The 21,758-nt window shown below is 42.4% G+C and overlaps 2 protein-coding genes across 4 annotated transcripts in view; one reads left to right on the top strand and one right to left on the bottom strand.

Moving 5' to 3' along the window:
- The first annotated feature begins 221 nt into the window (after positions 1-221).
- Positions 222-4,578, top strand: VPS29 (VPS29 retromer complex component). Its single transcript, XM_071445104.1, has 4 exons — positions 222-390; positions 3,313-3,504; positions 3,675-3,910; positions 4,229-4,578. Exons 1-4 carry the CDS (start codon positions 388-390, stop codon positions 4,344-4,346), a joined length of 549 nt encoding a protein of 182 aa, XP_071301205.1. The 5' UTR covers positions 222-387; the 3' UTR covers positions 4,347-4,578.
- A 203-nt stretch (positions 4,579-4,781) lies between these two features.
- Positions 4,782-21,758, bottom strand: part of KNTC1 (kinetochore associated 1) — a 32,630-nt gene continuing 15,653 nt past the window's right edge. For 2 of the 3 annotated variants that reach the window (XM_071445096.1, XM_071445095.1), the window contains 28 exons: positions 21,288-21,429; positions 20,775-20,831; positions 20,071-20,234; positions 19,487-19,594; positions 18,684-18,812; positions 17,985-18,101; positions 17,392-17,501; positions 16,951-17,161; positions 16,049-16,138; positions 15,689-15,860; positions 15,253-15,311; positions 14,895-15,111; positions 14,238-14,311; positions 13,123-13,333; positions 12,933-13,042; positions 12,467-12,516; positions 12,044-12,122; positions 11,217-11,335; positions 10,959-11,094; positions 10,588-10,683; positions 9,907-9,963; positions 9,531-9,585; positions 9,385-9,448; positions 8,748-8,877; positions 7,771-7,860; positions 7,086-7,231; positions 6,242-6,332; positions 4,782-6,006 (listed from right to left, as the gene is read on the bottom strand). In XM_071445096.1, coding sequence (XP_071301197.1) covers positions 5,959-6,006; positions 6,242-6,332; positions 7,086-7,231; positions 7,771-7,860; positions 8,748-8,877; positions 9,385-9,448; positions 9,531-9,585; positions 9,907-9,963; positions 10,588-10,683; positions 10,959-11,094; positions 11,217-11,335; positions 12,044-12,122; positions 12,467-12,516; positions 12,933-13,042; positions 13,123-13,333; positions 14,238-14,311; positions 14,895-15,111; positions 15,253-15,311; positions 15,689-15,860; positions 16,049-16,138; positions 16,951-17,161; positions 17,392-17,501; positions 17,985-18,101; positions 18,684-18,812; positions 19,487-19,594; positions 20,071-20,234; positions 20,775-20,831; positions 21,288-21,429 — 3,132 coding nt within the window. In that variant the 3' untranslated portion in view covers positions 4,782-5,958. Of the gene's footprint in view, positions 6,007-6,241; positions 6,333-7,085; positions 7,232-7,770; positions 7,861-8,747; positions 8,878-9,384; positions 9,449-9,530; positions 9,586-9,906; positions 9,964-10,587; positions 10,684-10,958; positions 11,095-11,216; positions 11,336-12,043; positions 12,123-12,466; positions 12,517-12,932; positions 13,043-13,122; positions 13,334-14,237; positions 14,312-14,894; positions 15,112-15,252; positions 15,312-15,688; positions 15,861-16,048; positions 16,139-16,950; positions 17,162-17,391; positions 17,502-17,984; positions 18,102-18,683; positions 18,813-19,486; positions 19,595-20,070; positions 20,235-20,774; positions 20,832-21,287; positions 21,430-21,758 lie in introns of those variants that run through there. The other variant, XM_071445097.1, reaches the window with a different exon arrangement.

Here is a 21,758-nt window from a genome sequence, read left to right as displayed (position 1 = left end):
GATTAGCATGGGAAGCAAGAGAATCATAAACAATAGAATACGAATTAATAATGTAACTATGTAGCTTGTAGCCAATGAACATCAATTCTTTTGTTTCCTAAAATGCAAAGAGAGTAAAAAGAATTGATAGGCGGGGTGCTTGGATTGTGGGAGACCACGGAGGGCCCAGGCTTGCGCAACTCTGAAATAAATAAATAACCAGTGTTTGTCTCTCTCTCGTCATTATTGGCTCGTTTTGCGAACAACTCTCGTTTCACGTGTGTAAAAACCCAGCCAGCGGGACGCGGCACGGGCGCATTCAGCGCTCTATTGTCCCTTCGCAGGCGCCGTAGCGGAGGCGGTGCCTGTGCCGGGCGGTTCCGGGAGGGCCGGAGCGGAGCGGGCGCGATGGTGAGAGCGGGGGGACCCCGGGGGCCCCCCGGGATCCTCCCGGGATCTCCGGGCACACCGGAACCCCCGGCACGGCCACAACAGCCGGGCCCGACCCGGCCGGGCTGCGGGAGAGCGGGCGGGAGGGCGGCCCCCAGCTGAGGCGAGGCCCCCAGGGGGGTGAGGGCCGGGCCGCGGCTGCAGGAGCTCCGTTTATAATTTGTATTAATTTTATCGTAATCGCATTAATTTTTTTTAATTATTTAACGCTTCTTTCATAACATCGACAATTCATTAATTATGATTTGCCCGTTCATTTGGCTGTGTTTTCTCTTCTGTTGCTTCCTCTCGTTTAACATTGATCATGTTCCGCCCTGTTTCTCATCCCCTGCAATCAACTCCTCCATTCCAATCAGGCTGGGCACAGAGTAAGTCAATCCTTGGCTCTCCTAACACCCCTGGGAAGGGAAAGGCTCCTCCGTGTTCCTCCGTGCCACTGGCAGCTGGCTCCGATCAATTTAGGGGCTGCTGGCCAACCAGATCGCCCCCAAAATCCAGGTGTTTTATCATTTTTCGCCACTGCTTTAAGCTCTAGATACGCGTGGTGATTGAACCTTGCAGTGCTGTTCGGTTGGTTTGGTCACTGTAATGAATGGGAGCTGGAATGGGAATTTTGGGGAAGTGTGGGGCTGGTATTTGGTCAGCACAGGGGACATCCGTGCTGAGAGCACACGCTGCTGGCTCAGTGGGGTGTGTGAGTGGCAGGATAATTTTATTAATTTTATTAAACATCAAATACATAACTGGTACTGCACACTGAAATCCCTCAGGCAACAGTGAGACAATGTCTATTGCCACTTATTAATCCAAATCACTGTTACCCAGTTTTGGTAACCCATCAAAAATGTCTTTTTTTTTCCCTCTTGGTTTCATTTTGTATTGGTCACTCATTGATTAAAAAGCTCTTGTATTGCATTACCAATACTTTCAACCATCTGTCTCCAGGTGGGTTTGATGGTGGCACTGAGATGTTTGTAATATAAAAAAACCCAAAGCCTAAATCAATCAAAAATACCACCCAAGCTCCCTCTGCCTCCTTGAGGACTGTTAGCCTGAAGGTAACTGCATGGCCTAAAAACCCATGAGGGAAAATAATCTTTAAAAATACAATTTTTAGCCTAGTTATATTTGTTTCTAGAAATAAATCTGGGCTGTGTCCTTTACAAACACATTTGAGGGTGTCCTTTTAGGAGCTGCCCCTCTAACATGAAGTGGAAGATAAAAATCTCTTTAATTTGGAGCCATTCTTTGAGTTCCTAGGGCTGAGTGTTTCCAGATCCAGGGTTTTCCCAGAGCAGTGCCATAACATTCCCTGCTTTGTAAAGCTTCTCATGCCCTTTTTGCACAATTAATTTGCCCTGTGTTGCTTGCATTATTGCTTTATTTGCAGATTTAAGGCCTGTGCTGTTAAACCATGGCCTTGCATCATCTCAGTATCTCAGTCCTTGATTTTGAAGCCCCTCACTACATTTTTATTCTGGCATCTGAAACTGTAAATGTATAGAGGTGGTGACAGGAGCACTGTGCAGTGGCCTGGGTTGGCTTTTCTGCAGTGCCCTGTTTCTATTTTGTTGTTATTTTTTAGCCTTGTTCAGTTTTTCAGTGGTTTCTGCCATGAGGACTCTGAATGCTCTTCCTCCTCTGGTCAGCTATTAACACATGCTGCAGATTTGCTGCTTTTTAAAAATATTTTGGGTTTTTTTTGTTTGTTTGTTTGTTTGTTTGTTTTTAGTAAGGGTAGAGAAGCTTGGATGAAGAGATTTTTTTAAGAGAAGTGGCTGCAGTTTAGCCAGGTCTGAGAGAGAAAAAACAGTGGGATGGTTTATGGCAGCTCCCAAATTTGTGTAAAACACATCAGGTAATGCAACAGGAATGTGTTAGCAGTGCAGCTATTGCACTGTGGGCCTTCAGCAACAAACCACAAACAATTCTGTTTGTAAAGCCCCCTCTGCTCATGGCCTGGCAAAGCCCCTGGTGGAGCAAAATCCCATCCCCATTCCATCCTCACTGCAGCAGCTTTTGGGTCCAAATGCCAGGCTGGGGACACTGCAGGGGACACTGCAGGGGACAGTACAGTGCTGGCTGTGCCCTAAGCCCTGTGTGTCCCCTCTCTCTCTCTCTGTCCCTGTGTGTCCCCCTCTCTGTGTGTCCTCTCTCTGTCTGTCCCTGTGTGTCCCCTCTCTCTCTGCCCCTGTGTCCCCCCTCCCTTTCTGTCCCTGTGTCCCCCCTCTCTCTCTGTCCCTGTGTGTCCCCCTCCCTTTCTGTCCCTGTGTCCCCTCTCTCTCTCTGTCCCTGTGTGTCCCCCTATCTGTCCCTGTGTGTCCCCCATGTGTGTCCCCCCTGTCTGTCCCTGTCCCTGTGTGTCCCCTCTTTCTGTCCCTGTGTCCCCCCTCCCTGTCTGTCCCTGTGTGTCCCCTCTTTCTGTCCCTGTGTCCCCCCCTCTCTCTCCCCCTGTGTGTCCCCCTGTGTGTCCCTGTGTCCCCTGTCTGTCCCTGTGTGTCCCCTCTCTCTCTGTCCCTGTGTCCCCTCTCTCTCCCTGTGTCCCCCTGTCTGCCCCTGTGTGTCCCCTGTGTCCCCTCTGTGTCCCCCGTGTGTCCCTGTGTCCCCCTGTGTGTCCCCCTCCCTGTGTGTCCCTGTCTGTCCCTGTGTCCCCTCTCTCTCTCTCCCTGTGTGTCCCTGTCTGTCTGTGTCCCCCCTCTCTCTCTGTCCCTGTGTGTCCCCTGTCTGTCCCTGTGTCTGTGCTCTCTCCCTGTGTGTCCCCCTGTGTGTCCCTGTGTCCCCCCTCTCTCTCTCTCCCTGTGTGTCCCCTGTCTCTCCCTGTCTGTCCCTGTGTCCCCTGTCTGTCCCTGTGTGTCCCTGTGTGTCCCCTGTGTGTCCCTGCAGTTGGTGCTGGTGCTGGGTGACCTGCACATCCCCCATCGCTGTAACAGCCTCCCGGCCAAGTTCAAGAAGCTGCTGGTGCCTGGCAAGATCCAGCACATCCTGTGCACAGGGAACCTCTGCACCAAGGACACCTATGACTACCTCAAGACCCTGGCTGGGGATGTTCATGTTGTCAGAGGGGACTTTGATGAGGTACTGTCTGCTTTTTTTGGGGTATCCTTTAAGATTTTCATGTTTGGAATTGATTCAAGTAAAAATGGTGGAATGAGTTCCTGAGCTCTCCCCTTGTGGGTGGTGCAATAGGGTTGGGTATAAGTAGAAATCTGTCTAATCTGGGTTTGGTTTATTTTCTTTGTTTTTAGAACCTGAATTACCCCGAGCAGAAAGTTGTGACTGTTGGACAGTTCAAAATTGGGCTGATTCATGGCCATCAGGTGATCCCCTGGGGTGACATGGCCAGCCTGGCTCTGCTCCAGAGGCAGTTTGATGTGGACATCCTCATTTCAGGGCACACACACAAATTTGAGGCATTTGAACATGAAAATAAATTCTATATCAACCCAGGATCAGCTACAGGAGCCTACCATGCCTTAGAGAAGTAAGTGAATATTGGGGGGATTTTTTTGGTTTGTTGTTTTTGGGTTTTTTTTTTGTACAAAACTGAACTACAAACTCCTGAGTGTTAATATTTGTGGTTGAAGTGTCAGGGAGGGGATAGTTAGAGTTGTATAACTCACCCAGCTGGACTGGCTCAGTCTCCTGGACTGAAACATGAAATGCTCACAGCCTCAGATCTCTGTGCTGTACTTACAGAATTAATTCCCATTTTTCCTGAAGTGATTTCTGCTGAATAGTGGTAAAACTCCAAGAGGGTTATAGACACACAATCACTGTGAATTTTTTCCTCTCTTTCCAGCAACATCATTCCTTCATTTGTGCTGATGGACATCCAGGCTTCTACAGTAGTTACATATGTCTATCAACTAATTGGAGATGATGTGAAAGTAGAAAGAATTGAGTACAAGAAATCCTAAGAAATGTTTTTGCTTGTCTGGTATTTTTACCATCTCCTTCTGAACTGCAAGTTCCAAACTTGCTTGCTCGTTTACAGCCCTGCACTGTCTCTAACAGCTCAACAATGTAACTTCTTGTCATGAATTTAAACAACCTTGTGTTTGCTTTTCTCTGTATGATTTGTAAAATATTCCATTAAGATAACTGTCTAAATACTGTTCCCTGATGTAATAAACTCCACTTCATAGAAAAGCTGAGCCTGGTGAGGTGGTGTTGGGGAGGAATGCAGCAGTTGTGGTGGTTTGGGGTTCCCCTTCCAAGGGGTGCTTGGACAGGGCTGGAACAGAGACTGAGGGCTCTGGGACCAGGCTGGGTTTGCTCCAGAAGCCAGTTTATATTTAATTGTCTCAATTTAACCTTCTCAGCTAAGTTCAAGGAGTAAAATGGCTTGATAGACTGTGAAAGGATTACAATTACCTTGTAATTTCAGTAGAGTTTGAGTCTTTCAGCTCTCCCTGTGCTTTCCTGAGTGATCTCACTCAATGCATACCCACTGAGGAGAGGCTTTCCTGTCTTTTCCTTTATTTGTGGCTCACATCTGACACTCCATTTCCTGCTCTCTTTGCTCCATGCACAGAGGCTCTCAGTGATGGATTCCATGTGACTCAAAGCTGCTGAGGATAACCCTGGGTTGTTCAGGAGCAGCACCTTTGGCTCCTCTGTGCCCACAGCTGCAGGCACCTGAATGTATTGAACAGCTCCCCTTTCTCACAACTGCTGTAACTTTCCAACAAAACTGATTTTTACCTTTTGCTTCCTCCATCAGAATGTTTAGGATGGGGGAAGTTTCCTTGGCCTTTGGGTTATGATTTTTCCATCAGCTGGAACCCTTCTTTCTGTGTGTGTCATGAGCTGACTGAATAACTCATTTCTATTCAAAATAAATCTGCTTTGCCCTGGATAAAAAGACATTTCAGGCTGGTGTCTCAAGAACCTCTGGCTAATTGCACTTCATGCAGTCAGAGAAAAGTTGAAAAGAAAACCTTGGCATGTGAAATTCAGGGAATTCAATTGACTGGAACATCAATTTATTGACAAATTCATAATTAAGAGGTTTGTAGAATATTGTAACGGCCAAAATAGGTGCATAAGTTTATTTCTTTTTAATTTACATTGTAAGGCTAAAATTAACACACAAGTTTCTTTGTTTTTACTTAAGGCCAAAACTGATACATAAGTTTGTAAAGTTACACTTACAATTTGTCTACAAAGTATTTTACATGAACCACAGCCCCTGCAGTTTTAGAAGAGTTCATCACAGGGATGACAAAGGCCCTGGCAGCAGCCTGAACATGGGGAAAGCCAGAAGGAAAGGAAACAAATTTACTCCTTCCTAAAGTGCTGAGTATGAACTGGTGACTCCAAACAGGAAATTCTGCTGAGCCTGGACTGTTTTTGTGGAGGAGGAGAATGGAGGAGAAGCAGCCTAGAACAGCTGGGAAACGTGGAGAGGGACTGGATGCTCCTGGTGAAAGCTTTGGGGTTTTAGTCTGATGTTCTCCTGAGCAGTACAAGAGTTGTGAATGCACAGCCAGGACAGGGAGGAGGGAAAAGGGGAAATCTCAGCCTAATTTATGGCACTTCCAGGACACAGGACCCCTCTGATCCATCCAGGTACATCTGGAAGGTGAAAGAACAACATCAATAGGGCTTAGGAGAATGGGATGTGATCCAGGACACAGATGTGGCTCAGGTAAAATGAATTCTTTGAATTAATGAAAGGATAGTTTCTTATATGTAGTACATGTTACTAAAGTGGATCAGCTACAAAGTATTTTGCAAGAAGTCAGGTGAAAACCTTTAGAGAAAAAGGAGAAAACACTGCCTGAGGAGGAGAGATGGTTTTTTGTTTTACCTGCAGGAGATGAGATGCTGGGACATCTGCCAGAGCAGGGTTTCCACATTTCTTTTGATACTCTTGAATCAGGGTTGTTGCATCATCAAGGCTGTAAGAGGCAAAATTGGATCCTTTGTCAAATTAAGCTCTCTAAAAAGCCAAAAATTCAGACAACAGAAGCAAAAAACCAAAGTGTGATCCCATAGCTTGAAGTCAGATGGGCTCTGACATTTCCCAGTAGAGGAAACAAGCCTGGCTGTTCCTTGGGCTGTTAATAAAACCCATAAATGCAGAATTTCAGTGTTCCTTGGTTCCAGCCCCTGTTTGAGTGCAGGACCAGGGGTAACCGTGCCCTGCAGTGCCAGGGCTGGGCTCTGAGTGTGCCCAGGTGTGAGAGCAGCCCCAGGTGAGTGGGGCCCAGCCCAGCTCCCTTTGTGATTTAAATGGAGCACAAAAAGGGCTTTTAGTTCTTGAAAACTTCGTGGCAAGATCACCAATTCCCGAGTCTTCAGTACAGGCAGCTCATTTATTTTTTTCTGAGTGTTTTTATTGCTGAAACTGTGACTCTGTGATGCCCTGAGCTGGATTCACCTAAAGGTAAGGTCAAGGTTTTGATTATCTCACTCTGGTTGCTTCTATTTTAACTGCATTTGATCTGTTACTTGGTCTTGAATGGCTGTAAACTCTGTCCTAGTGAGGTGAAATTTATTTCTTTATTAACTTAGCAATACTTAAAAATCCCTGGAGACTAAATATTAGAAAACCTTCCTGACTTCAAACAAAGGAAAATTATATAATGCTGAGATTTAATTCCTGCAATTGCTACCAGTTACAGCTGGATTTTTACCATTTATTAACTTACCAGTTGTTTTTGGCAAAATAATCCACCAGCTCTTTTATTCTGTGGGTGTTTATCAGGTGTTGCTTTAAGAGTGGATAATATTTGGTTTTCCAGAACTGTTCATAGAGCTTCTCATTGATGATACTGTCCAGAACCAGAGAGCTGATCTGTAGATTTAAGTGTTAGTAATGAAAAGTGTTAATATTTTAGACAAATGTGATTTTACTTTTGAATGGAAAGAGCTCATAGTTTTCATATTGGACTCTACAGAGAATAGGTTTTGGTGGTTTTTTTACATTTTATTTAAGTGCTGTGAAATGGCAGATTTTTTGAAAACTGATCCCAGATTCAGAGAGGGAAGTGAGTTAAACTTGGCCATGGGGAGGCAGCTCAAGGCAAAGCAAAAGTGCAATTTCCTAAACCCTTTGGCTTTTTAGGCTCAAATATTTACTCAGGAAAAACAAGGTGGTTCTGCTGCCCTCCAAAGAGAGACAGCCCAGAACATGGCACTGGCTGTGTACAAGAAATTTATCAGTTGCACAACAGAAATAAAAATGCATTTTGCAAGGATTCTACATTTTTTGAGCATTCAAAGTCAAGTAAGGTTGGACAAGATCAGAGGAGAGAGAAAAGAAGGTCCTGTGAACACTTTTCTATCAAAAAACCTCAAAGTCAAAGGGAAATGAAGTAAATTTGATTTATTTACCTGGGAAGCAAATGCTACCAGTTCTCCAGTGTCCATGTGTTCATCCAATTGTTGCAGCACAGTTTCTTTCTTACAGGTTGATAACAAACCCTCGTGAAAAGAAGTTACAAAACATTATTATTCTGTGATTGATTAAAGCAGGAACACTCCCTTCAGAACAAATATTTGATTTATTCAGAAATCTTTTGACATTCTAGGTGCAAATACAGAATTACCAAGCCAGGATCTGTGTGCTTGGACTCGAAGTGTTGCTTTTAACTCTCTCCAGTGGTGTTTTGCTGTAGCTGTCAGAGGATTGTTGGACTCATTGCCAGCAGGTTGTGTCTTACACCTCAGCTGTGATTTGGGGAAACCTTTCTGAGAGGAATTTAATGACTGGAAGTCAAAGAATTTCAAGTGCCTTTACTGGTCCCAGTTTGCTGGTGGCAAAATATGGGAACAGCCTCTAATGCTTCATCTGGGAGAACAATGCAGAGCAGAAATTAATGGAAACAAATGAGAGGAGCAGGGAAAATGCCAAGGTTCATGGGTGGTGAGGACATGGCTGCAAGGCAGAAGGTTTCTATCAGAGCTGGTGCACATCAAACACCTTCCTTGGAAGTCAGGAGCTTTCAACTCAACTCCCTTCAAAAGTAGTATTCAGTGCTTTTTTTTTTACCATCTGCTCTGGCTTGGGTTTTACTGGTTTGTTTTTTTTTTTTTTTTTCCATGTGCTTTATGGGTGAGATCTCATAAAAACATCCTCAAATTCTCTAAAGGCAAAGTCAGATGACAAAGCCACTGGGGGTGACTGAAGATTTAAAAGGAAGAAGTGTTCACATGATCCCTTTAGAAGCCTTTGATGGTGGCAGATGTTGAGCATTTATCAGCAGGGATGTGCTGCAGTTAACTGGAATTCACCTTTGACTGCTCTGGTGAGCAGGACATGCTTGAGGGCATTGCCCTTGCAGAGACAGGACACAAAACTTCTGATTTACCTGAATTTGCTGCTCTCTCTTCTCAGAGTGAGGAATGACCAGGAGGCAGCCCAGGGCAAAAGCTGGAAGGTCCAGCTGGGTGTATTGTTTAGCAATTCCAACAAGATCCAGGTCAGCCAGGACAGGACACCTTCAGGAGATCAGGAGGGAAGCTCTCAGCTGTGATTTGTTTAACTGGATGGCTCAGAGCTCTCAGCAAATCTGCCCTGAGATTTGGAAGTCAGGTAGGACAGCACATTTCTACCTCACATCAATGCCAGAAATAGCCAAGCAGGTTGAACTTTCACTGAATACAAACCCATGAGGATTTCCTAAAACCCCAAACCACACCTCCATCTTCTCTTTCTAAAGAGCCCATTTTGAGGGCAGTTGTTGCCCACTTGCCCAGAGCAGAGCTTTGGCCCAGATGTGTGTGCACAGCAGTGGAGGATCCCTCTCCAGGTAACCTTCAGGGTCCCTCCCAACCCAAACCTAATTTATTTCCCAACTAACTTGGGCTCAAGTCGGGCTCTCTGAGCTTTGGTGGGTGTTTTGAGCAGGTCAGAGCACTGAGGTACTGAAATAAGGAAAGAATGAGCTGTTCACACTGCAAAGGCAGGGCAGGTGTCCCTCATGCACAGCAGGGCTGGGGCCTCACCTGAGCAGGAGCACAAAGCCCTCCCTGCACTCCTGCAGCTGCCTGGGACTCGCTGGGCACGAGGCTGAGAAAGAGAGAGAGAGATCAAGGTGGAGTAAATGTACAACCAGGTTACTCCAGGAGCAGGGCAGGGAGTGCAGCCCCACCTGTGAGGAAGGGGGACAGGACCACGCTGCGCCAGGCTCGGCCGAAGCTGGGAATCTGAGGGCAACAAAGTTTGTGTTCAAGTTACAGCAAAAACCAGGTGTAACCAAAAGTGTGATAACCACAGCCACCCTGACCCTCTGCACCTGGAGGAAACCTGCCAATGTTCCTTTTTCTTTATCCTGAATTATTCCCTAACGTTGCTTTCCTTAGCTCAGATCTAAGATTTAGCAATATTCTGGCCAGTGTTTACTGCTATATTGCACTGTCACAGGAATAATAGCAATTCAAAAAGAATCTTTTCATGGCTGACACACAAACACTCCAAATTCCTGTTAAGTGAAGAAAAAGATGAGGAGCCAGATAATATTTGCTTACCTCCCATAATGAAGGAATCCCAGTAATTGCAACCAAAACTCTTCTTAGATACTGAATCTGGAAGAAAAAAATTTAAAAAAATTCCTTTGGTGTTTCTGCAGATTTGGCAATTGCCAAATTTAGCTTGTTTTGTCTGCAGCATGCAAACTTAGAGTTTCTCAAGGTACCTGTGTTCCTTTGACACCTATGGAAATTTGCTTTGTAGTTCAGTGAATTAAATTATCAACCCCACTGCCAGGTACATCTGTTACCTCCTCAGGCTGCAGCAATTCACATAATGTTTGACAGTCACAGGCAATTAGGATTCTGATGGCAGCAATCAGGATTTCCATCATCACAAATACATTTTAGGGCTCATGGATATTTGTACACACATGGAAATACATGTGTGCACAGTTTGTAAATATTTGCACACAGCAATGTGCCTCTTATGTTATAAATTGATAATAATATGAAGAAAAATTCAATTTGTTATTATAAGATTTATTTTGAACAGCTTTTAAAAAAATCAAAGTATAACAATTTAAGATCAAAATTCAAATTCCTCAAATCTTCACCAGTTCAGTATCTCAGAGCAACAATGGTTTATCATTTCTGTACCTGTCCTGTTCTTCACAAATCACTGGATAAACCCAACCTTTTTCTCCCCTTGCTGCAGAGTTTTATTAAAAAATCCCTTACCATGTTGAAGCCCAGGAGCTTCTGTAGGAGGCCATTCCAGAGCTGGGGGTCATAGACTTGGTATTCCAAACTCAGCTCTGTCACCAGTCTCACAGCCTGAAGGGGAGCAAGGACATTCTGCATTTTAACAGAAATTCATCACCTTCAAACCTTTCCAAGCCACTTCCAAAATTATTGCACACACGGGAGGAACAAAAGCTAAACCACCTAAATGTGGTATTTTATTTTCTAATTGTAGAAAGGGTAAAGCTTTTATCTGTCATTTCCAGAGTACATTGAAAAAAAAAAAGTTTAGAAAAGGCTGTGCTTTGCAGAGAGGTATAAATTCCCAGAGAGTGTAACAAAATTTAGAAAGGATTTAAAATTCCTACCCTGGGTTCGTGACTGTGGTTCTTCCACAGCCCTTTAATCATGCCTTCCTTAGGGCTCTTATGGAATGATTCATAAGTATATGGAATATTCAAGATCTCAAACTCTGCCAGATAAATGCAGCACTTCAGAAAATACCTGTGAAAATAACCCCCCAACCCCAAAGCAGGAGTTAAAGTGATGTTTTTATTTTAATCCACAAATCCAAGCTCAGGAGAACACTGAAAAATGTCCTTTAATATGTAAAAAATCCCTCTTACTTGACTTTCTCAATGGGTTTCTTGAAGAGGGATTCCACAGTGCTGGTGTCTGCCAGGTAGAGCAAACACCTGAAGGCTCTGGTCCTGTGAGCAAAGGTCAGCTGGGTGTCACCAAAGGGCTGGGGGGGAAAACACAGTCCCAAAGTCACAGCTCCTGCCTGAACAACTGCAAAGGATCATCCCAGCTAGGTTTCAGATTAATACAGGCAAGAAAAATAGATGTGGTTATTATATGGACAAAATATTCGTATTATATGGACAAAATATTCGTATTATATGGACAAAATATTCGTATTATATGGACAAAATATTCGTATTATATGGACAAAATATTCGTATTATAGACAAAATATTCGTATTATAGACAAAACATTTGCATTATAGACAAAACATTTGCGATTATTGTAGCACAAATGTAATTAGGTAATGTACAAATGTAATTAGGTGTGGGAAAACTGGAGGTCAAGGTTCTGCTGAAAATAATTTCACCACTCTGCTTTCATTCCACCCAAAGTCTTACAGCAGCTTAAGGGACACTCTAGCAAATGTTCCATGAAGTTATTTCAGATAACATCAGCAATAGAAAATAGAAATCAGCAATAGAAAACCCAGAGTTCAAGGGCTGCTCTTGAGAGTTAATAGCACAATTCAGTGAAAATCAGTTTTAAGCAAAGGTTGGTGAAGGGAGGAAAACACAGAGCTCATATAAATCACAAACCATCCAAAACACAGAGGCAAAGGCCAAAAGGTGAAGCTCTTGCAGTAGAGCAAACAGCATTTGATTTTAATAAGAGATAAAAAGGTAAACCAAGAATTTAGCAACTCACAGATGTGTCAGATGTTGTAATTGCAAAAAGCATTCTTGAACTGTAATCCATAGGGCGAGACTGGAGCAGGTAAATAACCCTAAAAAAAGGGTTTGTTTTTAATGCAGGAACAGCTACTGAAACCCAACACATCAACTGTCATTTAAATGTGAATATTTCACTGCCAGAAAGGGAGCAAGGATATGAACAAAGAGGGGGAAAACTCCAAAAAGCTCCTCTTAAAAACTTACAGATGTGAGTTATTGTCAGTGGGGTTTTGTGGTATAAATAAATATGGGATGATTCAAAAGTGATGTCAGCAGAAAGTAAAAATATGAACAGTGAGCTCTGAATCACACCCCCACTGTAAGGTATCTTGAAAAAATCATTTTTAACTGGTTAGTTAAAAATAATTCACATTTACAGGTAAGAGAGCACACACACCTTCGCAGCTCTTCATCCTCCTGTACATCTCCAAAGACTTCTTGGGTTTTCTTTAAAAAGAAATGAAAATTTGGATGAGTTTCCCACATTGTTGGATAAATAGCTGGGTCATATCCCTGCTTAAAGCAGTGTTTGATGAGGCTGATGTATTTACAGCTGCTTTACCCTTCAGGCTGGCTGCACCAAAGGGAAGGTTTGAATTTACACAGAAGGAAAATTTTTTCCTTCGAAAATTTTTCCTTCAAAAATTTTTCCTTCAAAAATTTTTCCTTCAAAAACATTTCAAATCCTTCTCACCACAGCCACTGCTGTGCTGTTTTAGGGAAGTACTGAAATCTGAAATCCATTCCTGAGTACTACAGGCAGTTTGTACAGAATAACCCCAGGTTTTTTGAACAAGTGGAGAAAAAGAAAAGCCCGTATTTTATGGAATTGGTGATTTTCCTTCAAACCCCAAATTTCTTACCCCTGGGGGTGGTGTGCTTGGACACAGCCATTTGGCCAGCAGCTTGTCACTAATTTTGTTCATGTCCAAGTTGTTAATCTCAGCAATCTCCTTGGCTGCCACGTGGATATCTACAGGGAGAGATGCACAAAATGTTATTTCCAGAGCAGAGCTGGGGTTTTTTAAAGAGCTTCTCTCTGCTCAAACTCACCTGGATAATCTCTGCCAGCTGGATTTTGGAACCTCTGGTCTATGCTGTGGTGTTCATACAGTAAAACAATCAGGTTTGCTGGTTTCCCAATGCATTTCAGATGCTCCCCAGTGTTCAAGTTATTTGTTATCAGGACATTTTCTGTTGCTGCTCTCTTATACTGCAAGTGTAAATTCCTCTGGAGGACTTCTGCTTTCTCATGTGGCTCATCCTTTAGCAAAACACCAGAGTTTTACATAAAAAAGCTTTTTTTACTCAAAAGCACAAGAAAAATCCTCTTTTTTACACACTGGACAGCAGGATCTGCTCTTCAGAGGTGTCCCCACACCTGTACCCACAGGTATTTTTTTTTCTGCAGACAGAGAGGATTAACCACATTGCTCCAGCTAGGAAAGGTATTTTGAAAAGAATTGCAAAGCTATGTTGTGAAAGAGCCAAATAAAATAGGTACAAGTAGGTAAAAGAAAGAGATTTTGCAATAAAATGTAGAAGTAAATGTAGAAGAAAAAAGATGAATTATAAAACTCATGGCTGCTCAAATTTCAGTTTAATTTTGGCATAATTCTCTCTGATCATGAGACACTACAGAGAACTGTTTAGGGTTCTTTGTGCCTCAACAGCTCCACAGGAAGTTTGAGATTTATATCAAAGCTGAGATTCTTATTCACCTTTCCCTGTGAAAGGAAAGCATGTGAAAACAAGCCTGAGCATCCAGCCAGAGCAGAATTCTCTTTATGGATAACCCTGCAAACAGCCAAAGAGCCTTGGAGCTGCAAGCAAAGATTAATAATGTTATTGATCAAAGCTGGGTCAGATTCCACCTCCTGCAGCAAGAAAAATGCACACAACAGGAGAAGGAACAAATTATTCTCCCCTAAATCTGCTCATTTGTTGTCCAAGCTCCAAGAAAACTCCAGCCTGATTTTTGCAGGAGAATGTTCCAGGACAGAGGGAATTCTTCTGGAGGTCACTTCCCCAAAAGTATTTCCCACATCAGGGTTGGTTATGATGCAATTTACACCAGTGCCCAAAACACCACAAGTTTAAATACAAATATAAGTATTTTGTGATTTTTGTAATGACTTCACAACAATCTGGCAAGCAGTTTGCATTACCTTAGCTGTGGTACTCTTCAGCCACTTCTCAGCCAGATAGAGACAGAATTTCAGTGCCTGGACATGGTCAGGACCTTTTGAATGATTAAGAAAACAAAAAAAGAAGGGAAAGAAGTAAATAAATTAAGTTTTCATTAATCCTTCTAACACTATGTACTATATCAATTTTATTTTGAAGAATTAAACCTAGAAGCTATTTAAAATATTAGGAAAACTTTTTTGTCTAAAGAGCAAAAATTTATTTGAATTCAAGTAGCAGAGAAAGTGATTGAATTGAAATATTGACTCTTGGTAGAAAACTTGTCTGAAGATGGTGTGAACATGGAGAAACTTCTGGCAGGACAACAGGGCCAGGCTGGGTGGGGCTTGGAGCAATCTGGTTTAAAGGAAGGTGCCCAGGTTTGGGCTGCAAGGACCTTAAAGCCTTTCTAGGATTCTACAGAAAGAGGGAAAAAAGGATTTGATGGTGATGCTGTGATATCAAGTGGTGTTTTTGCAGCCTATTGCTCCAAACTGGAGGCAGGAGGTGAATCCATTTTCACTCTCCAGCTTTGCTGGGGTGTTTGGGTGGGGTTTGCTTTGCTGGTGTTACTCAGATCATGAACAAAAGTTTGGGCTCTGCTTGTGCCAGTCCTTCCCCAGCCCTTTGCCACTCACCTGTGGGGAATTCCTGGGCAATCTTGTGAGCCATGGCCACAGCCCACTCTGGGTTGACTATGGCCAGCAGGTAGGACTGAAGGGCCTGCACAGTTTTCATGGTTTCCTTGTTAACAATGGAGGTGCAGCCGCTGCTTCTCATTTCCAATATTTTTGGTTTCAGTTTCTTTTCAAAGACATGGCGAGCTGCAGACATGTGGAAAGTATCCAGGGAAACCTGGGAAAGTGTCAGGGAGATGGAGAGTTGGCAGAGCTTCTCCAGTGAGGCCAACATCATGCAAAAGAGAAATGGAAATGTCTTTTTTTGGGGGTGTGGGGGAATAATATTGAAATCAATTCCTTCAAGCTGCTACTGTACCTTCATCAGTTTGGAAATCAACAGAAGGGTTGGGAAGGTTTCCTCACTGAGCTCTGCAGCTGAAAAGGAAAAGTTGCCTGTGAGAGTCTCACAATCCACTGGCAGCTTCCTCTGTGGAATGAAGCACTCAGAGTTTATGTGCATGGGGAGGAGAGAAAGGATCTGATCCTCATGATCCCCTCTGGGCTGGCAGTGGCACGTGGGGAGAAATCTTGGAGGTCCTAGGAAAGAGTTTGAGGACAAACCCTGCAATGTCTTTATCATCTGAGCTCCTCTGGGCAGCAATCTGGGAGCACAAGAAGTGCTTTAGGAGCAGTTGGGATGAAAATTAATGAAATATTAATTTATTGCATGAATGAAATATTCGAGTTCATATACAACACAAACTGGGGCACTTTGAAAGTCAGAGAAAGGGAATTTGAGAGCCTGAACTTACAAATAATGTTCCAGAAACACTGGGGAGTCCTGAAGAAGAGCAGGTGAAAGGGCAGCCTGGTGTGAGCAGCTGGGGCCAGGGGAATCATCTGCTCCAAAACATATTGGTGTTCCAGGTCCACTGGTGGAGAAATCCTGGTGTAGGACTTGAGGTGTTTGAGGAGGCTCAAAGCCTAGGGGGGAAAAGAATTATATAAATCACTGAGAAATTACCAGAAATCACCTTTTTCAGGCTGTTTTCTGAGGGAAAGATGTGTGCATGGAATAATTAATTGAATTTCAAAAGTGCTGAGTGGCTCCATCAATAAATAAACAAAGCAGGATTGAGGTGCCATTGGCAAGGTCCCACATCTGGACACACCTGGCTCAGCTGGATGCTGGTGTTCTTCTCATCAGCACTTTGGATCACTCTCAGGACAATTTCCAGTGTTTCATAGTCATAAGGATCCAGCTGTTGAAAATAATCATGTTTTATAAGGTTTTACATGATTTGTCTTATAAAAACACACAAGTATGTTGATTTTTTTCCCAATTTTAATACCCAATTACTGTTTCTTCAGTGTTATGTTGATATAAGCATCATGACATAAATCTCTTAAATCCTAAAAAAGGCATCAGAGTTTTAGAGAAAGACCAAACAATAAGTTTGGAAACAAAAGAAACCCCAAAAAACTCACCCCACAAAAACCCCAACCCTCCAAAACACAAAATCAAACCCCAGCCAAACAAAACCACCCCCAACATAGCATTTTTAACCTATTTTTAATGTAGAACTCTTCCAGTGTAGTTAGAAATGACTTTGTTTGATTTTCTGGCTTTGTAAGGGAAGTGGGGGTAAAAGACTCCTGCCTCTCTTTTGAGAAAATCAGAAATGTGGCTGTCGTTTCTTTTGTAGAGAAGCGAAAAACTGAACCTTAACATTTACAAGCTTTAAGAAAATTTAGAAAAAACCACAACCTTTTCAGTTTCTGTGGAATTATTCCTCTGTCATTCAAGTGACATGCAGCAATTCCTAGCTGTAGATTCCAGCAATGTGGCTGTGTTGGTTTTTGGTTTTATTTGATATTTTTTTTACCTAGTACAATATTCAAGTGACATGCAGCAATTCCTAGCTGTAGATTCCAGCAATGTGACTGTGTTGTTTTTTTATTTTATATTTTTTACCTAGTACAATATTCAAGTGACATGCAGCAATTCCTAGCTGTGGATTCCAGTAATGTGGCTGTGTTGTTTTTTTGTTTTATTTGATATTATTTTTTTTACCTTGTACAATATTCCACTGAGGCTCATGACCAGGTGCTTGGTGCTGTTCAGCAGAGGGATTATTTTTAGTGCTCTAGCCAGTAATGTGGCATGAGGTTGCCTCTCACTGCTTTCTGCAGAGTCATCTCCAGCATCATTTGTGTTTGAATTCTGGAGCAGAAGGGTTTCAATGCAGAGCTGCAGTGCAGCATCACTGTCCAGCATGAAAGTGCTAGGAAAGAACAGAATGGGATTTTCTCTGGGAGCTTTGGTGTCATCAAGGAGCTTCTTTCATCAGAAATAAATTAATGAATTAATCCAAGGCAGGATGTATTCTGAATAGATTTTTTTTTTCTTTTTAGGAAGAGTTTGCATTTTATATTAATTAGGATTTACTTAAAGCAAAAGAGATCTCAGTGGCCATGGTTGTTTTTGCAGCAATGGATTTCATGGAATCAGTACCTGCAGTAATTCAGGATGAGAGCTGTGTCCACTCCTGGGTTCTGTACCAGCACTCTTAGGAGCTCTTTCTTCCTTACTGGTGGCTGTCTAAACACAGTCTCAAAAGAAATCTGCAGATAAAACCACATCCATCTGCTCAAGGGACTCCTTTAGACAAAACAAAGCTAATTCCTTACACAGTGAAGCTCTGACTTCTTTTAGTTCCAATCCAGACACTTTCAGAGCAGGAAAAAGCAGTGGCTTTGCTGATTATCCCCTGTGTCAAATAATACTCAAGAACTTAAATTTTCTTTTTCAGCCCCCTCAATTACTGAATTTCCATTTTTCATGTTTATTTATACAGACAAGCAGAATGAAAAACCAAAAACAAAACCCCAGCTTTGCTTACATTTGAATGGTTAATCTGCCTAAAAACTCACACACATCTCAGATTATACTGATATTATTAACTGATTAGTTAATAAAGCCCTAAAATAAGTAATAAATAAAAACTTACACCAAATTTACCATAAAAACTCACATCTCAGATTATACTGATATTATTAACTGATTAGTTAATAAAACTCTAAAATAAGTAATAAATAAAAACTTACACCAAATTTACCAAGCTGGATGCCCCATTCTGCATCAATAACCAATTCCTGGAATTTTCTCTTTTCTTCTGCTTCACCATATTGGTCAGCAAGCTCTGCTCCCACCAGAGCCACTGCCTAGAAGGAAGGAGAAAAGAAGTGAATAAAAGTCTAAGAAATAATTTGAAAATTGGGAATCCTGAGGGCTAAACCCTTAGAGGAACTTCAAACAATTCATAAATGATCACACACCTGTGTAAAATGAAAATAAACCTCAGGGAAGGTGTCAGGACCAGCCCACCTCCTGAGCTGGCAGCTCAAAGCTGCTTGAAAATTTACTTTCTCTAAAATATTTTCCTAACATTGTAGAAAGTAATACAAAAGGTATTTGTTAGGCATTTTCTCAGAATTTGCATTACTCTCCCATCCCATTTCTTTACTTTTCATCCTCTTTTATATTTTAATATTCACTCATTCCATTCTTGAGAGCTGCTGCCAGAGAACAACTTATCCAAACTATAACACAGATATCAATTATGATGGGATTGAAATAAATCATTTCAAGCTTTGGAATAAGTTCTGATGAGGCTGAAAATCCCATTAATATTGACAGCAACTTCCCACTGTGGTACAGAGGCAGCTCCTCCCCCAGGGCCCTAAAGGAAGGATCTCTTGAATATTCTCTGTTTGCTGAAGAAACTCCAGGCCTTGGGAATTTACCAAAACTTTTCTGTAATTCTGCCACGAGTTGTTTATGACCTCCCACAGCTTATTGAACATTTCTTCCTTGGGTAAAACAGTGCAGTAGCCCAGGGCCAGGTTCTGATCAATGACACGGGAGTTGAACACCTGTGGTTTGGGGAAAAAATGATAAACTTTAGGAATTTATTTAATTTCTTCAATAGGTCTCTTTGTATCAAGTGTAACTCAGGGAAAAATACTCCAGAATTTAGACAAATATTGGGTCTCTAAGCTAGGGAGGAAAAAGAATAAAAATGCATTTCAGGATTTAAAATTTAACATCTGAATATCCTGAAGCCAGTCTGAAAGTGACTTCCCTTAGTTTAAGCTGCCTTAGAAGATGCTAAATTTCTAAAGGTTTTGCACAGAGCCTTTGAAAACCTGCCCCCACCTAAGGAAACTCCCAATCTAAACAGCTCCAGGATTCCAAATGAGACAGGGAATACCTACAGATCCTAAAGGCCATTACAGCCCTTTGGGGCCCTAAAGGATCCCCCAAAGGTGAGGCTCCCACTGTCCAGAACCTTCCAAGCAGAGCAAATTGAGCAGGAGCAGCCCCAGAGGGGCACAAAGACTCTTTGGAAAAGGCTCTTCAGGGAGGTGCTTGAGACACCCCTGCTGAAGGGGTTTAAAATGTGGATCTCAGGACACTTTGGGATGGACCTGGCTTCAGTTTAAGGGTTGGGCTCCAGGATCTTTTCAGTCTTTTCCAACTGAAGCAATTCCATGTGGCTGCCAGGCACAGCAGAAGTGGCTCCCCCACATTTCCAGGGGATTCTTACCTTGTGTAGTAAGTTCAGGACAGAGGTTTTGATTACTGAACTGCTCCTCTCCTTCAGAGCTATGAGGAAGCTTCTGGTTTCAGTGAGTAGCAGATCATTGTCATGTGGCTGTTATAGAAGAAAACAGCATCTCATTAAAAAGAAATTCTAAATCTTCAACTTCTTGTCATTTATAGAACAGTAGGAGGTGCTACAATAATTTTATTTTCAGGTTTATTTAAGGCCTTACTAAGATTTCTTCTAGATAGAAAAGGATTTCTGTTTTCCAAGTGCTTTTGAACTGAGGAATGTTTCTTGAATATTCTACTCGTGACTTTTCCCATATTAAAACAACATGAAGGAACAGAGGAAACCATGATTAGCACTCATTCTAGTCTCTGCAGGAAAGTCAGGAATAAAAGCTCAATTCTGAACACATTTTGCAAAGGGAGAGGACCATGAAAAACTGGGAAGAAACCACCAGCTCCTTTCATAAACTGATCAAACATCTGATCAAGTGGTGCTAATACAAGGTCATGGTGAGAGCCTTAGAGATTTAATCCTCTAAATCCTTGGAGAACTGTTCTAAACTTGCCAAAAGTCACCTTTTGACTGGGGGACAGCTCCATGGTGTTGGAAATGCCATGCTGGAGGCAGGAGCCAAAGGCACAGACTGTGAGCTGCAGGAGCAGCTGGAACTGGCTGCACTCCAGCAGGTTCTGCACTGCTGCAGAGAAGGGAGATCCAACAGGCAGCAGGAAGTTGTGTCCTGGAAAATATTTCAAAAACGACCCCAGAAAGTAATTATGAACCACATTGTTCTGGGAGTTAATATCAGAGCAGTTTCTCTTTTTCTTCATTAGAGTTATGACTCAGGGTTTGCCTTAATTCCCTTTAAAACCTAAAATTCTCAGGGCTTTTAATTTAATACAGATTCCCATTTTAGTCCAAAATCCATGAATTTTTCACCAGAATTTGTCTTCTTGGACAGGCCTTGATGATCTTCACTCACAGTGGTAGAACTGTCCTGAAGCACAGGTTTGGAGATGCTCAAAAATCCCAGGGTGGGAATTAGCACCCAAAACTGGTAATTTCTGTGCTCAACCAAACCACCCCCTAAAATATGGCCTTAATGGGAACATTTAGGCACCTGTAAAACCCCCCATGAGTCAGTCATGCCTGTGTAGGGTGAATTTAACCCTCATGTTTTGCAGGGGTCTCTTTAGACTTTCATTGTGGTGGATCTGCCCTCATGCCCCTGGAACTGGGTGATTTTTAAGGTCCCTTCCCAGCCAAGCAAGTGTGATACCTTCCATGAACGTTCTGTGTGCCAGGCTTTGAGACTCCAGGGGGTACAGCTTGTCCTCTGAAAGACAGAAAATGTCATCAACAGCATGTCAGGAACCCTGCACCAGCAGCAAGTCTGGGAGAACCCTAAAAATACCACAGGACAGGACATAAAATAGAGACATGTGAACCCCAAGAGCCATTGATGCTGCTTTTAACTGTGCCTGCTCAGAATTTATTTTTTAGGAGGGAATATCTTTCAGACTCACAAAGGAATCCAACAGTTTTCAGTAACTACTTTGTGTGTGAATCCCTGGCATGGGACAGTCAACATGAAACTCTTCATCTGTGGAAACAGGAACCAAACCCAAAGTCATCTTGCCATTCTACACCCCCTGATGGGTGTTTCTGCCATGACTTTGTCTAACTGAGGTGATAATTTCCACACATGAAGGGAATGATTTCTATTTCTAGATAAAAATCAGTGAGAAACACAGATTTTCCATTGTGTCAGTGTTGAGGAGAAGAAGCTTACCAGAGATAGGCAGAAGAGCAGAAATGAGTTCATATGCAACTGGAAGGGATGTCTGAGGATCCAGGACTATCCCATCTTCTTTAAAGAAATCATCATAAGTCCACTCTTTGTAAGGGTCTTTATCTCCTCCAGAAGATGTTGTCTGGGTAGGAGCATTGTCAAAAGCACACACAGAAAAAGGCAGAGTTAATGAGTCCACTAACAGGTCTCTGGTTTGGAATACAGGAATAGAACATGATGTTCTATTTGAAAGTAGTAATTCTGGTAAATGGCCAGTGGCAAAAAGTCCATTTCCTACCTAGAGTGGGCACATTTGTCTTTCACATTGCAGCTGTTTAGTTGTAAAGCCAAAATGTACTCTTATTCAATTTAATGGAGGCTTTCATAAACATTCTTGGCCAAATTTCATAAGCAAACATTCTGCAAATGGGCCATTTTCTAGAAAAATAATATTTTGTGGATAAACAAGCC

The sequence above is a fragment of the Agelaius tricolor genome, unplaced genomic scaffold, assembly GCF_023055355.1.
Source record: "Agelaius tricolor isolate 1412-34295 unplaced genomic scaffold, bAgeTri1.0.p SCAF_20, whole genome shotgun sequence".
Lineage (NCBI taxonomy): Eukaryota > Metazoa > Chordata > Aves > Passeriformes > Icteridae > Agelaius > Agelaius tricolor.
This window is presented reverse-complemented; position numbering and strand designations above follow the sequence as displayed.

Bases quoted from the DNA above. Each gene is read 5' to 3' on its own strand.
- VPS29 (XM_071445104.1), top strand. The intron at 3,505-3,674 runs GTACTGTCTGCT...CTTTGTTTTTAG, and splicing joins TCAGAGGGGACTTTGATGAG to AACCTGAATTACCCCGAGCA. The intron at 3,911-4,228 runs GTAAGTGAATAT...CTCTCTTTCCAG, and splicing joins GCCTACCATGCCTTAGAGAA to CAACATCATTCCTTCATTTG.